This window comes from Copadichromis virginalis, linkage group LG1 (genome assembly GCF_057382275.1).
Source record: "Copadichromis virginalis isolate Kocher_CV1m ecotype Utaka linkage group LG1, C_Virginalis_male_GT1.1, whole genome shotgun sequence".
Classification (NCBI taxonomy): domain Eukaryota; kingdom Metazoa; phylum Chordata; class Actinopteri; order Cichliformes; family Cichlidae; genus Copadichromis; species Copadichromis virginalis.
In genome coordinates this window covers 11,545,894-11,560,446 of record NC_140618.1, presented here as the reverse complement: position 1 = coordinate 11,560,446, position 14,553 = coordinate 11,545,894, and the positions used below count along the sequence as shown (strand labels likewise).

At 43.3% G+C, this 14,553-nt stretch overlaps 1 protein-coding gene and 1 pseudogene across 1 annotated transcript; one reads left to right on the top strand and one right to left on the bottom strand.

Annotated features, from left to right (window-relative positions):
- The first annotated feature begins 3,572 nt into the window (after positions 1–3,572).
- On the top strand, positions 3,573–6,815 carry LOC146718365 (uncharacterized). The gene is made up of 10 exons (XM_085450880.1): positions 3,573–3,627; positions 3,725–3,760; positions 3,865–4,164; positions 4,239–4,559; positions 4,678–4,770; positions 4,928–4,952; positions 5,127–5,194; positions 5,526–5,562; positions 5,671–5,741; positions 6,344–6,815. Exons 1-10 carry the CDS (start codon positions 3,603–3,605, stop codon positions 6,460–6,462), a joined length of 1,095 nt encoding a protein of 364 aa, XP_085307006.1. The 5' UTR covers positions 3,573–3,602; the 3' UTR covers positions 6,463–6,815.
- Positions 6,816–7,231: 416 nt separating this feature from the next.
- On the bottom strand, positions 7,232–10,522 carry LOC146718364 (UDP-glucuronosyltransferase 2A1-like; annotated as a pseudogene).
- Positions 10,523–14,553: the final 4,031 nt, after the last annotated feature.

The following is a 14,553-nucleotide window of genomic DNA, read 5'->3' as shown; positions in this document are numbered from 1 at the left end:
AAGCAGACAGATGTCATGAGTATACAATCTTTCAGTAAGATGTTGGTTACATGAATGGTTTTTCTCATGACTAACCGTGCGTCCAACATCCACTCTGCACATGCTTACGTAGCACATATATATACACACATACTCAAGTATCAGCACAGGCTGGTACCACACAGACACACACACACACACCCACACACACCACTCTGGCCATGAGTTGCTGTTGTTGCCATATAAGGGAATCCCCAGGGTTTTATAGCATATTTTAAAGCTCATGGGGACCCTCCCCCAAAGTGTGAGGCTAAATGTATATATGTGTAGGACTGAGGGATTGACCCTCAGATCTGCTGGTTACAATTGCATTAGTTCCCTCTGTGCAGAGGTTCGGTTTAAATAAATGCAAATAAATACAAGTGTTTGTGATTTCAGAGTGTTTCTTTACAGCTGGGTGACAAATGGACCAGAAGTATAGAGTGATTTACATCATTTATATCACTCCATACTTCTATACCAGAAGTATAGAGTGATTTATAACAGGTATTACCAGTAACAGGTATTAAAAGTATTACCAGTATAAAAATACTGGTAATACTTTTATGTACACTTTACAAAACTCAAATAAAAAAGTATCAAAACAATATGGAAAGGTGAGTGCTCAACATATTTTGGCAGTCGTGAATCTGTGTATACTATGATTGCATGGCGTTTGACTTCCTTATACTGTAAAACTCATAGTTATGATATCTTTTAAAAATTACTGTCTTCACTGCTAACATGCATAAATTGGCAGTATGAGGAATGCAGTTGTCAAATCCAACATTTATCACCTGTCACTAGCTGTTTTGTCATTTTGAGTTTTACAGCTCAATAAGGTTAGATTGAGGACAAGTTTGATAAGAATAACAAAAACAAACACGAGCAGCTTATTATAAACCTTTTTTGTCCCTTCAAACCAGCAAGTTTGTCTGTGTTACTTCACTGAGTCTTACAGGAAGACCACAGAACAGGTGTGCTTCTTGAATTAGAATAGTTAATTCTGTCATGAAAAACGGTAACCAGAAATGAGGGGAGAGGCAACCTCACAAGTGTCTAAATAGAGATGACCGTTTCCAACCACAGACAATCTGCCTGTAAGCTGCCAGCATGCCTGTGTGCCGCCTCCTTCAAACATTAAAATAAAGGCAACAGCTTTGTCAGCCCCATATTTTCTTTAATCCATGTTCCAGTTAATGTTAGTCCATTCACCAATTTGATCAACTAAACTGCACAATGAAGAAAAGTTTGATTCTTGGACAAACAACAAAGCCAAGGCCAACTTGGGGCTGATTAGTTCAACTACAAGCCTCAAGGACTTCTGTGAGACAGACAAATGGGTTATTGTTGATGAACCTGGTTATAAACACAACATTAAGTAGAACTAGTGAAAGGAGATCTACAAAGATATAACACACTTTTTGTGCATCCGTCATCTCCCTCCTTTCTTTGCAATTAACATGATCATCCCATGAATCCTAATCTCCTTTCTCACAGTGCTTGTCTTCTGCCTGCCCTCTGACTGTGGTGAAAAAGTTACACTGTGTATCTGTCTATCACGATGTGTATGACTCTCCTACCCTTTGCCATCAGATATACCTCGTCATCTACTGCTTTCTGTTGAACATCCGCTACCATGCATTGCTGATTAAAGCATGCGTCTTAACCTCCAACTGTTGCCAGGCTGATATTAATAACCTAGCAGAGAGTGATCCTGAGAAGGTGACTGCTGGCAGTGTTCAGACGATGCATTTGTTAACCTGTGGCTTTCATTCGTTAGATACTCTGCAAAAACAGCAACACCCCCCATTTGAAAAAAGAAAATGCAATTTCATATTGAAGTTAGGATTCTGAAATCAGGCCTTTGCCATAAGCTCTCTTTTATGATATTCTTGTCACTAAATTGCCCCCTGTGGCTTTTTGTGTGGAATCACTGGCCTCAATAGTGGCTAAAACATTTGCCCAGTACCACATGCAAAGTGGTTAGCACTATTCTTCACATTGAGACAGTCCTGGGCTTAAACCCAGGCAGGCTGAGCTTACATGAGTTTTATCTGGGATCTTTAAATTATCCTGTAAATGAGATGACGAGATGAGTTAAAGTTCCCTGTCTTGACCTAAGACACACTTGGAAAAAAGATGCTAAATCAGATCTACTGCACTAACAAAGAAAGACTGTGACTCTTTCTCCTTGCTTAAATTAAATATATAAAATCAACCTAGAAAGATGGTGTAAGTTAATTTATTTTTAGTTTCCAGAAACCACATCAAACGATTCCACTTTTTTTTAAATTTAGAGTTTCATGTGAGACTCTTTGGCACTTTGCTCAAAGGCTGACATCCCATGGTAAATCTTTGTTACTACAAGTTACTTCCTAGTCATTTTAAAGAGATATGTAACTTAATTTGTTCAGATTGCTGCAATACATGCGCCCTTATTTGATTGGACATTAAAAGTTACAAATGCATTATAAGAGGTCCTGCCTAACTCTGAAGCAGTTACTTTCTGGAACATGTAATAATTTAAGAAAATGTAATTTGTGAATTTTGAGGATATTTAAACATTGTGTACAAAGACAAAAAGGACCTTTGGAAAAAGTAGTGTAACCATTGTGACGTTTACAGATATTTTATTTCGAAAAGGTCGAATGTAAGCCGGAAAGGGGGTTAGGAAAAAGGAAGGAAAACATTAGAGCAACAAGTTAGTGCTGCAGATTATGTTGCCGCTGCAAGCCTGAGAATTAAAGAATGGAACTGATAAATACTGAAGTTGTTATCATTAATGTTTGAGGCATGCAAACGTAAGCATGTGACCCACTCCTGAATACACGTTGATCTAGAATTGTAAGAAGATAGGTTTGAGTGAATCTGTAAATAATATTATATTTATGAAACACACACACACACACCGCAAGTTTCATTTTTCTGAAACTTTTCATAAATCTTTTATGAACACCCCAGCATGCCTGGGGTAAAAGCTGTAATTGTCAAGCATACAGACACACTGGACACTGGATCCTTTACCAAAATGCAAAGCAAATAATATTGTACTTTTTCTGGATATCCAGAAAAAGAACCAGTCAGTCTAATCTGTTAAAGTCAGCTGAATCAGAATCAGTCAAAGTGCACTTTTAAATCAGTATTCAGCTTTGTGTTGTGGTGAAAGCCTCACTTTTGTGAGTGTATATATGTGTGTTTAAATATGTGTGAAAATCTATTATGTATATTTCCTCAGTGAGCGCGAGTGAAAGAAGATAAGCATCCTGTATTGGGTATAATTGTCTGTATGTCAGAATGACTTATTATACAACTAAAGAAACATCAGTGGAAATCAATTTGTGATATGATGTATTTGAAAGTAAAATGGTTTAAGAACACACTCCTCTGAATTTTATTTTTTGTAGATATTATTTTTTATCCAGTCAAAAATGTTGAAATATCACGTGTCACCTTACAAATAACAGGAAGTGGTTCAATATAGTTTCTCCATTTTTACTCTCTGTGGTTTGAGCAAGACTTTTGAGAAGCTTTCAGAAGATACGCTGCAGAGAGTCTGTAAGGGCGGCTCATTGTCTATAACGATGAACATAATAATTGCTCTTCTGTGTGAGTGCACTAACAGATAACATCTATGTCTTTCAGTCAAACTGTTTTCTATTTAAGCTGACAGGATTCATTAGATTTTTCACTTCTTTTCTTCAAGGTGTTCTGACAAATCAGGTCATAAGCCAAACCGAAGGTAAGTTCAGTTTCCCTCAATACAAGATATGTCTCTTCTGTATTCCCATATGTTACTGAGCTGCACTTATCTTTACATATGTTAATCACTATGATGTCTCACAGATATTTTTCCTGCAAAGATCCTGGCCCAGCAGACAATTATAAGTGAAAACAGTGACCTTTATGTAACATGCAGCACATTTGGAAAAAAGAAAGACTCAAGTGTCCATGTTTATTTGTTAATAAATGGGTGCGGAATCCAGAATCGCACCCAGAAACAAGATCAAAGTGACACCCTGTTCACCATATCCAGAGCTAGTCTTCATCACAGTGGAAATTACAGCTGTGTTTATTCCCCGAATCATTATACACTTTCTGAAGTAGCCAAGAAAGGAGACGACATCATTGAGATTCTGGTCATAGGTAAGTGTTTTGACTCCTGAACACATGATGTCATTGTTATTTCTTTCCACTCATTTTCTCCTGTTTCCATGCAGCCAACTTTCTCCCAGCAGACATTTCAATAGTTGGGTCATCCACTGTTCATGAGGGACACCATATTGAATTCCAGTGCACAGTGTCTCAACATATTCAAACTCTTGGTGGATGTAAATTCATCTACGCTTACCTGAGGAAGAATGTCACGATTCTCCAAGTGCAAGTCTTTAATGTCTCTCAGATGCTGACAACTTTCATCATCGATGGTGCGGTTTTGAGGGATTCAGGTCATTACAGCTGCATAGTGCTGCCATCAAAATGCTTCTATGAGCATGAGCACACAGTTCATGGAACAAACAAAGTATTTCTTCAGGTCAAAGGTAAGGCTCTCTGAATGTTTCAAAAATGCTTTAAATAGATGTATTTTTTATAATAATGTATTATTTTTATACTGAAATATATTTTTAAATAAATTAATCATCTTATTTTACTTTCCAGTTGATTTGGTGTCTACAGTATTACTCCATGTTGGAGTAATAACCTTGATGCTATCACTCGGGGCATGTCTTTGGTGGATTTGCAACAAAATAGGTCAAATAAGTATAATTAAAAATAATTTTAGGCTTCACATTTTTTTCACAAGTCATTGTTTATTGTATGGATTAATCAAACCAACCACATAATATAGCCGAATATACCTGCATGCAATATTTTGCTTTAAAATTATATTTGTTTTGCGTTTCAACAGTTCGCTCAACTTCTTGCAGACCACGGTGAGCTTTAATTCAATATGCATAATTTTTTGGACACTTCTGTGATTTTTATTATTAGGAAAATTATTTTTTTATGTTTTGTCTTTGTGTGTAAAGTTCTATATACTGAATGCACTATATCACTGAAAAAGTGAATGTACCACTGAAATATGTTTCGTTTGTTTTGTTTTACAGTGCAACGACTCAGCAGGCAAATTCAGACATGTTGGAGGAACAGCAGGAGCAGGAAGAGTGGGAAGACGGTATGGTCAAAATGGAGTTACAGTCAAGACATACTGTAGGGAATTTTTGATAAAGTTACATATGATGACTTAGAATGAAAATCGTATCTGTGTTCTGCTCTTTTCTAATCCAAGAAAGGATTTCTGTGTAATTTCACAAACAGTTATACATTCATATTCTTTCAAACAAAAAAACTATTTAAAACTATTCAAATCACATCTGTTTCATTAACGACTAAATTTTTCAAAGCTTTCAAAAGTGAGCTATATACAGCTGTTATAAATAGAAATTGCTATGAACTTTAATTTTTCTCTGTATTTCACTGTGTTTTTGTGTGTGTGTTTTTATCAGAAAAAGAAGACTCTTTCAGCATAGAGTATGATGACGCGTAAGAATATATTTTTATTTTCAACATCTGTACACTTAAAAAATGTGTAATAACAACAAAAGCATGAGCAGTAATGAAATCTGATCATTAACAACATTTTATCATCAGGTGTCCAAACAATCTGGCAGCTGAGGTTTCATTGCCTTCTGAAAATTTTGAAGACGCGTACACTGTTGTAGGTAAGCGATCACATTGTGTTTCATTGTGCTATAATAGACATAGTTTTGATGCCTTTTAACAGTCATTCAGGTGACTTTATTGCCTAACATGAACATAAAAGAGATGATAAGTCCCATAACATTAATCAGCAGCATGCCAAGTAATACATTTTACTAAAGTACGGTACTAAAAGTACTTTAAAATTAATATATTCAGTGAATCACAATTGGCAATGTAAGATGAATGCAACATGATGACATGTTGCATTATCAAATACAACATGTATTACCTAAGAGTAGTTATTATGTCTTCTAGTCTTGAGCTGGATTGAGCATGAAGTTATTAGAATAAGAAAACATATTGTTGGGAACTTATTACAAATGGTGTTTTAATACTTGAAACCAGAAGGTTTGTCTTTGTTGCTTTACTCAGTCTTACAGGAAGACCACAGGAAATGTGTGAAAGAGTGTTTCATGCTGCCTGAATTAGAATAGTTAATTCTGTCAGTAAAGATGGTTACCGGAAAAGAGGCGAAAGGCAAGACCATGAGTGTTGAAACTCATTAAACACATGTCTAAATAACACTTGCGACCACTATTTAACTGAAACTTTCCAACCACAGATGATGTGCCTGCAGATTCAAGGCCAGAATGCCTATATAGTTCATCAATGAAACGTAAAAAGAAAGACAACAGCGTCCCCACCCCCAGTTCCTCTTCATTCTATGTTTCAGCTAATTAATGACTGCAGGCAATGATCATGTTCAGAATGAGTGGCAATGTTTTCTGAAAGTGTAGTGGCTGCGAAGCATCGGCATTCACAGATGTTTATCAGCAACACAGCGGAATTGAAAGACTTGCTCCAACTTGCTGTTTCTTGTTTCTTCATAAAACATTTTGATCAAAGGCATAGATGTACTTACCATGCTTTATAAAATAGTCTGCATTTTGCTTTCACTCTAGAGCATGCAGACATTAGTGTTTTATATTTTTCCTAGAGATGTGTTCACATTTTTGTGACCCCTTATTTCCATCAATCCATCATAAAAATGTATATAATATGTATATAATACAATAAAAAATACTCACTGTGTATAGCTTTCAAATTTACAATTATTATGTTTTTATTGTGGTAATTAGATGTATTTGTATTCAATAAATTGTTTCTAATCCATACAGAACATGTTTAATAAATTTGAGGTTGGGGTTTGGGAAGGCTATCACATTATCCTGCATAATTAAATAATTAAAATAGAAAAAGCACATTCTACTGTTCACCATGGGGACATACAGACTGTGGACACAGGGATCAGAGTTTTATGGTTGTAATTTTTATTCAGTTGAATGAACTTTCACATTTGACAGTAGCTTTGATTTGTAACATAACTGGGGAAAACTACACTGAAATCTGCAAAATAACACAAACCATGTCTTATCATTTCTTATTCAACCTATTAGTTTTAATTTTTAGGCATTTTTCAAGACATACCAGCCTAAAGAACACAAGAGATTTAAAAAAAAAAAGTAATTAATGCACCAGCAGCTAAAAAAGATAGTACTACATCTACAGAGTGGTAGGAATACCGGGACATTCTGTAGGACTCTGCTTTCAGGTGAGCTGCTCCTTTGTGCCTCATGACAAACTCTATCAAGAAGAGAGCGTTATCCAGTGACATTACTGGTTTATCTCTGTGTAGCCTGGAAAGTCTCTGCATGTTCGCCCTGTAGGAGGGATCATTCATGACTTCATGTAAGGCCTTCAGAAAATTATCATCTTTATCCACAATGGCTAATGTAAGAATTTTAGCTGCTCCTTTTTCTTTCAAGCGAAGCAGGTTATCATACTGGTCAAAAAACACAGGTAGGCCCACAATGGGAACTCCATGATAAATAGCTTCCTGGACTCTGTTTGTTCCTCCATGTGACACAAATAATTTTATTTTAGGGTGTCCTAAAAGGTCATTCTGTGGCATCCAATCAACAAATAAAGTGTTATTACCCAGACCAATTGGCCTGTCACCTTTATACTTCCAGATGACTTTCTGTGGTAGTTTAGCAAAAGCTGCAGCGATCTCATTTGTTATATCAGCAGGAAGTTCAGTCACAAAAGTCCCCAGAGACATGAGGATGAAGCCATGCTCTCCAGAACTCTGCACAAAGTCCTCCAAGTGTTCAGGAAGTGGTTCTGAAGGTTTACACTGAAATCCTCCTATATAGATAACATTAGGCATGGTCGGTCGAGGGAACTCAAACACAAAGTCCACTCTCATGAGCCACAGGTCTGCTCCTTGTAATAAGCCACAATATGTAACATCTGAGCCAAAGAATTTATTGAAAACAGCTTGATACTGTCACGGTCCGCTGTGACAGACCGTGTGGAGAGTGCGTGGAGGACTCAGGTGCAGACACGAGTGACACGGGAGTAAACTTTAAACAAAAGCGAGCCTTTTATTGTGGCTGGTAACGCAAGAGAAAAACAAGAATAAGGGCAGCTCAAAAGCAATAACTAAACAGAAACCTAAACTGGGAATGAACTAAGTTAAGACTATGAATACAACAGACCGGGCATGGAAACATGGAGGGTGGGAACACAGACGACGCGACACAGACTGTACGAAACACAGAGACTAAATACACATGAGGGAAGATCAGGGGAAGTGGATGCACATGGGGAACACAGGTGACACTGATAATCATAACAAGACACGGCAGGAGTGAACGTAACACTGATGGGAGATGGGCGAAGTAAAGCAGGAAGTACACCGAGGTTCAAACAGGAGGAGAGAGAGCACGGGGAGAACGCAGACATAACGGGCTGGGGAAAACATAGAATAAAGCACAAAGAGAGACGAGGGCTCATAAATACACAGAGGGGCACACAGGGGGTAAGAGTCACGAAGGGAAAACACATAAGGAACAACGTAACAGATCAACCCAGGAAGCATGGCCTAAATAAAGAACAAAATACAAAAATACATGAAAACTAAGAATACTGGGCCCACATGGCCCAGGACCATGACAGATACTGAGGATGGATTAAAAATATGTCCTGTGCTTACCAGATGACATAGCAAATTAGATTTTTGACTGTCTGTATGAAAGTCATGCTGTCTGTCAGCCCAGAACCAGTTATTGGGATATACGATAATGGTGAAGGTGCAATGGCCAAGTGTCCCTCCCCACTAGTTGCGAATTGTACATTATAGATCAGAGGTAATTTCAGGCGATTAATATACCTGCACCCCATGCTGGGTCAGTGAGGACTAGGTCATATTTGTGCACCTTTAAATTACTCATCAAATTCTCATCTTCAAGCATGATAGCCATTTTGCATATGATTCCATCATATCATTAAACATTTCAACCTGCAAACTCAAAAAGCTAAAAACCTAGCTTTGTGCTAATTAATCCTTTTTCACCTGCATTTTTAGCTGTCCTTATTCCTAACATCCTTTACCCCCCTCCAACTATGTTTATTATTTCAACTTATAGTCTCTGTATTTTAGTGGTGTAGTGGAAAATCAAATGTCACTCATCAATACGCTCGCATAGCTGTAATGTGAAAATAAGGCCATGCGGGGGCAGTGCAGGCTCAACTAAAGGCCGGAGACAAAAGCAGTCTTCCTGGTTTTTCAAACGTTTCCAGAAGTGAAGTAAACCTCCCCACCATTTTTTCCACTTAGAAAGAATTATCTGAGGTATGAAAAATCAGTCATACAACAAAACAATCTGGCGAGACATCCTCAAATAGCTTTTAATTCTGTAATAAATTTCAGTGAAATAAAAACATCCCGTCCCTGAAGCGTCTTTTGTGCTGCGACCATGGATTGTCTTACAGTCTCCACAAAGTATGCAGTAAATGTCCTCAAGGTGAAAGGAAGTGCTGTGAAATTCAAGTCCTGGCAAGAGAGTCTGCTGTTACAGGCATGGTCCTTTAAGGGTGAAGCCTGATGGGAAATGTATGCGGGTGTGTGTAGCGGAACTGCCTGTCGGGTGTGTGAGGGTGAGCGGAGAAGGAAAAGAAGAGTAACGGTTAACTACAGAAGAGACGAAGAGAAAGTAAATAAAAGGAATATAATAACTCCCTCGGCAGCCAAAGTTGTATCGGCGATGCCCGCTGTGAGTAAACTGTTTCAGCCCACTGTACGCGGTGTTCGTGCCTTGGAGGAGAAATAAAGGTTCGGTAAAGCAGTTTCCTACGCCTCCCTCGATCTTCTTGCTAGCGGAGTTGACCTGTATAGTAAGCTGTTGCCGGCTGCGAGTCAAGTAACTGCCAGAGGTTTCCTTACTACGGTTCGGGGCCGCGGATCTGGCGCGGTAACACTGGGGGCTCTTTTCCGGGATAAAACTCCGCAAAGCGCCGAGAGAGAGGGAGCGAACTTTCTTTTTCTCTTTTCCCTCGGACGACAGAGAAAATGGCGGCTCCGAGAGATGCTGAAGGGGATGGCATGGGAATGTACTTCAGTAAGAGCAGCAACCCATTTTTGCCAGAAACCCCAGAGAGTGGCACAGCTAATGTGGACCGTGCCACTTATGTAAACAATAGAATCCACAGCAGCAACCCCTTCATCACGGACATAGAGTTAACGCCAGCGGCGAGCATAGCAGCAGTCTATACGACGGAGTTTGAGGCTGCATGGCATCTCACCCCGCCACCTTCAGCTCACACCAACCCTTTCTTAACACCAATAGCGAAGCAGAATGCAGTGTGCAGTGAGTTTAAGCAGTTGCAGTGCTCAGACTGCGGAGGCCCTGGTAACACTGCATCTACACCGCTCACAGTGGGACAGCATGGCTCGCATGATCACCCACCTCGGATTGTTACATCTCGGCCATGCAGCCAGCTATTCACCGCCATGAACTGTACCTGCAGTGTCCCTAGAAAAACGCCGTTTACTGAGCCAGCGAAGCTACACATTATGCCGGGTATACCCCAACCTGCGCAGTACAGCTATGAAATGCCAGCTCAGGGCTATTTTTCCCCAACAACTCGCATGGCAATACCAGCACCAGATGGGGGGTGTGGGCTTTGCAAGCATGACCAGGGTCACAGTTCAAAACAAGCCATGCCAGGGCCAAGCGGGTGTTTTCCTGGTGTAGTGCAAGACGGGGGTTTTGCAGATTGTAGTGCTGATGGACAGACGAGGGGCAAGGAGAAAATTCCCACATTACAACCAGACCATTTCGATGGGTCAGGGTCATGGAAAGACTTTCTCTATCAGTTCGAGACCTGTGCACAGGCCAACTGCTGGACGGAGAACACCATGGCTGTCCAACTGAGATTCAGCCTGAGGGGCGCAGCTGGAGCCATAATCCACAAAAACCCCAAATCTGCTCGCTGGAGTTACCAGAGGATTGTGGAGGAGGTGGAGGCTGCCTATGGGCCGTGTTCAGAGCATGCAGCAGCCATTGGCATTGAGCTACGGCAGAGAATCCGGAAACCAGGTGAGGCCCTGCACACCCTCAGAGATGATATATACGAGAAGGTTTCCATTGTGTATGCCAACCGCTCCGAGCTGGAGCAGGACTGCATTGCTGTAGAGATCTTCACTAATGCTTTGGCAGATGCTGAAATGGTCCAGAAATTGTTGGAAGAACAACCACGCACCCTGGCAAGAGCCTATGAAATCGCCCACAGGTTCGAGACAACGAAAAGGGCCGCCAGGGCAGTCACACAGCTTATGCAGCCAGGGCCACGAGTCTCTACAGCACAGGGGACCCGAACAGCTGCATTACGGGAGAGTGTTCATATGCTAAGTTATGAACCACCGGAGAGGGCCCAAAGACCTATCCAGCGTGGGCGCCAAAGCTGGAGCACATCTAACAGGTCAAGCAGGAAGGAGGCTGTTTGCCATAACTGCTCCGGCATAGGACATCTACAGAGGAACTGCCCCTCTCCTCGCTCACCTGCCCAAAAGCCTGTAAAAGCTGCTAGAGGCCCAGCCCCTGACCCAGGCACAGTGTTCCACAACGGAGGCCAAGATGTGATGTGTGTCCAGATAGCAATACAGGGACGGGAAATACGGGCCTTGCTGGATTCTGGTGCACGGCGGAATGTGCTGCCCCTCCACTATTTTAACACCATCCCCGCAGAGTCAAGACCTCAGGTGCAGGCATCCATTGCTCAGACTCTACAAGGCATTGGTCCAGAGGGATTGGCCGTTCTGGGCGAGGTCATCCTGCCTGTACAGGTGGGGAGCGGTGTTGAAAATGTAGACTTTCTTTTGGCCGACATGGCTGAAGGCACTGAAGTTATTCTGGGGCACCCTTTCCTGCAACAATCGTGCGCTTGCTTAGACTACGGCCGCCAAGAGATAACCCTGTTTAATGAAAAGATACCATGTTCTGGCGTGGGCCCTCGACCCCAGGTGCTTGTTGTTAGGGTGGCACGCACTACGGTTTTGGAACCAGGCTGCGAGTATGTGGTCCCCGGGTTTTCCAGCTCCCACTGTGCCGCCCATAGAGACATGATGCTAAGCCCTACAAAGGGCTTTGTGGAGAAGCACCAAGTACTGGTAGCTCACGCAGTTGTGCAACCTAGTAAACCCTCTAGCATCCCAATCAGAGTCTTTAACCCTGGGGCCGCAGCTGTCACCTTAAAGCGTGGTGCCGTGGCAGGGGTTCTTCAGCCCGTGCAGGTCCTGGAGGGGTCGGGGGGTCGCCCACCAAGGGTCCTGGCAGCCCTCGAACTTAATGGTACTCCCCCTGCTTCTGTACCAAGCCATTTGCAGGCCCTTTACGCCGAGAGCAGCCCCGGTTTGACTCACGTTGCCCGCTACGATCTGGCAGGCCTGCTGAGGTCCTACAGTGATGTCTTCTCCACTGGCCCGAATGACCTTGGTCGCACTGGTGTTGTCCAGCATGACATCCTGACCACGCCAGGGCCACCAGTTAAGCACCCGCCGCGCAGGATGGCAGGGGACAAACAAATAGCGGCCGACCAGCAAGTACAGCAGAGCTTGGAGGCTGGGCTAGCTCAACCTAGCAATAGCGGCTGGGCTGCTCCAATTGTGATGGTGAAGAAGAAGGACCAGAGTCCCAGACTATGCGTGGACTATAGACCACTAAATGAGCGAACCCTTAAAGACGCTTATCCCCTGCCACGCATCCAGGACACCCTTGACACGCTTTCTACTGCCAAGTACTTCAGTACACTAGACCTGACTTCAGGGTACTGGCAGGTAGAGATGACCCCCAGAGCCCGAAAAGCAGCTGCATTTTGTACCCGTAAGGGATTGTTCGAGTGGAATGTGATGCCGTTTGGACTGTGCAACGCACCGGCCACATTCCAAAGGCTTATGGACAGAGTCCTGGCTGGGCTGCAGTGGGAGACATGCCTAGTGTACCTAGATGACATCATTGTCCTGGGCCAGGATAGCACCCAGATGCTGGAGCGGCTCGAGCAAGTGTTCATCAGATTACGTGGAGCCAACCTAAAACTGAAGCCATCTAAATGCTGCCTGTTTCGGGAGCAGGTGGCCTATCTGGGCCATATCATCTCTGCTGGAGGTATTTCCACGGACCCCCAGAAAGTCCAGCAGGTGACGGACTGGCCTGCACCGCGGACCGTCACAGAAGTGCGTCAGTTTGTTGGCTTAGCCTCATACTACCGCCGGTTCGTGGAGGACTTTGCCACAGTGGCTAAACCCCTCCACGAACTCACTAAGAAGTATGCCCGTTTTAACTGGACTGCCGACTGCCAGGGAGCATTCCAGGAATTAAAAAGACGGCTTACGGCAGCCCCTGTCCTGGGTTACCCACTGGACCAGGGTGACTTCTTCCTCGACACTGATGCCAGCAATTGTGGGATTGGAGCGATTCTCTCCCAAGTGCAAGGGGGCGAAGAGCGGGTCTTGGCCTATGGAAGCAGGCGGCTGTCGGCTACCGAACAAAACTATTGTACGACCAGGCGAGAGCTTCTGGCGGTTGTGGCGTTCACTTCCCACTTCAGACAGTACCTGCTGGGTAGGCCGTTCACTGTCCGGACTGACCATAGCAGCCTCCGCTGGCTGACCAGGCTGAGGGAGCCCGAGGGCCAGCTGGCCCGCTGGTTGGAGAAGCTGGCAGAGTATAACTTCCAGGTGCTGCACCGACCTGGGAAAAACCACCAGAATGCGGATGCACTTTCCAGGAGACCCTGCCGCGCTTCATGCCCGTGCACACTCCCAGAGCCCACCATCAACAGCGACCGGTTCGAGCATAAAGGTGTGCAGTGTAACTTAGAGGACTGTGGTACCAGCATGACCCCCCCAGGGCAGCCCCCAGTGGGGGTAGTGGGGCCTGATGGTACCGATGGGAAAAGCCGGGTAGCAGAACCAGAGTGTGCACCCGTAGCAGCATTGGACTGTTGTTCCAGTAGTAGCCACGACACCTGCCCAAATATCCACCGGGTGGATGAGTCCCATCACACTAGCTTGTTCAGTGGCTGGACCCCAGAACAGCTCTTGGCTAGCCAGAAGAACGATGTGGATATAGGCCCAGTTTGGGAATGGAAGGAAAAAGGGGAAGGTCGGCCCGTCTGGGCCGATGTAGCGGCATGCAGCCCCGCAACCAAAGCCTACTGGGCGCAGTGGAAGAGACTGTACCTAAAAGATGGAGTGCTGGTGAGGAAATTCCACTGTACAGAAAGTAATGTGTTTTTCCCCCAAATCCTTCTGCCTCACGCCTATCGTCACTCCGTAATGCAGCAGATGCACGATGGCCCAGTGGGTGGCCACTTTGGGGCAGAAAGGACCCTGGCACGCTTGAAGAATAGGTACTACTGGTACAACATGAAAGATGATGTGACCCTGTGGTGCCGCACTTGCACCAGTTGTGCTGAAAGGGCGCGGCC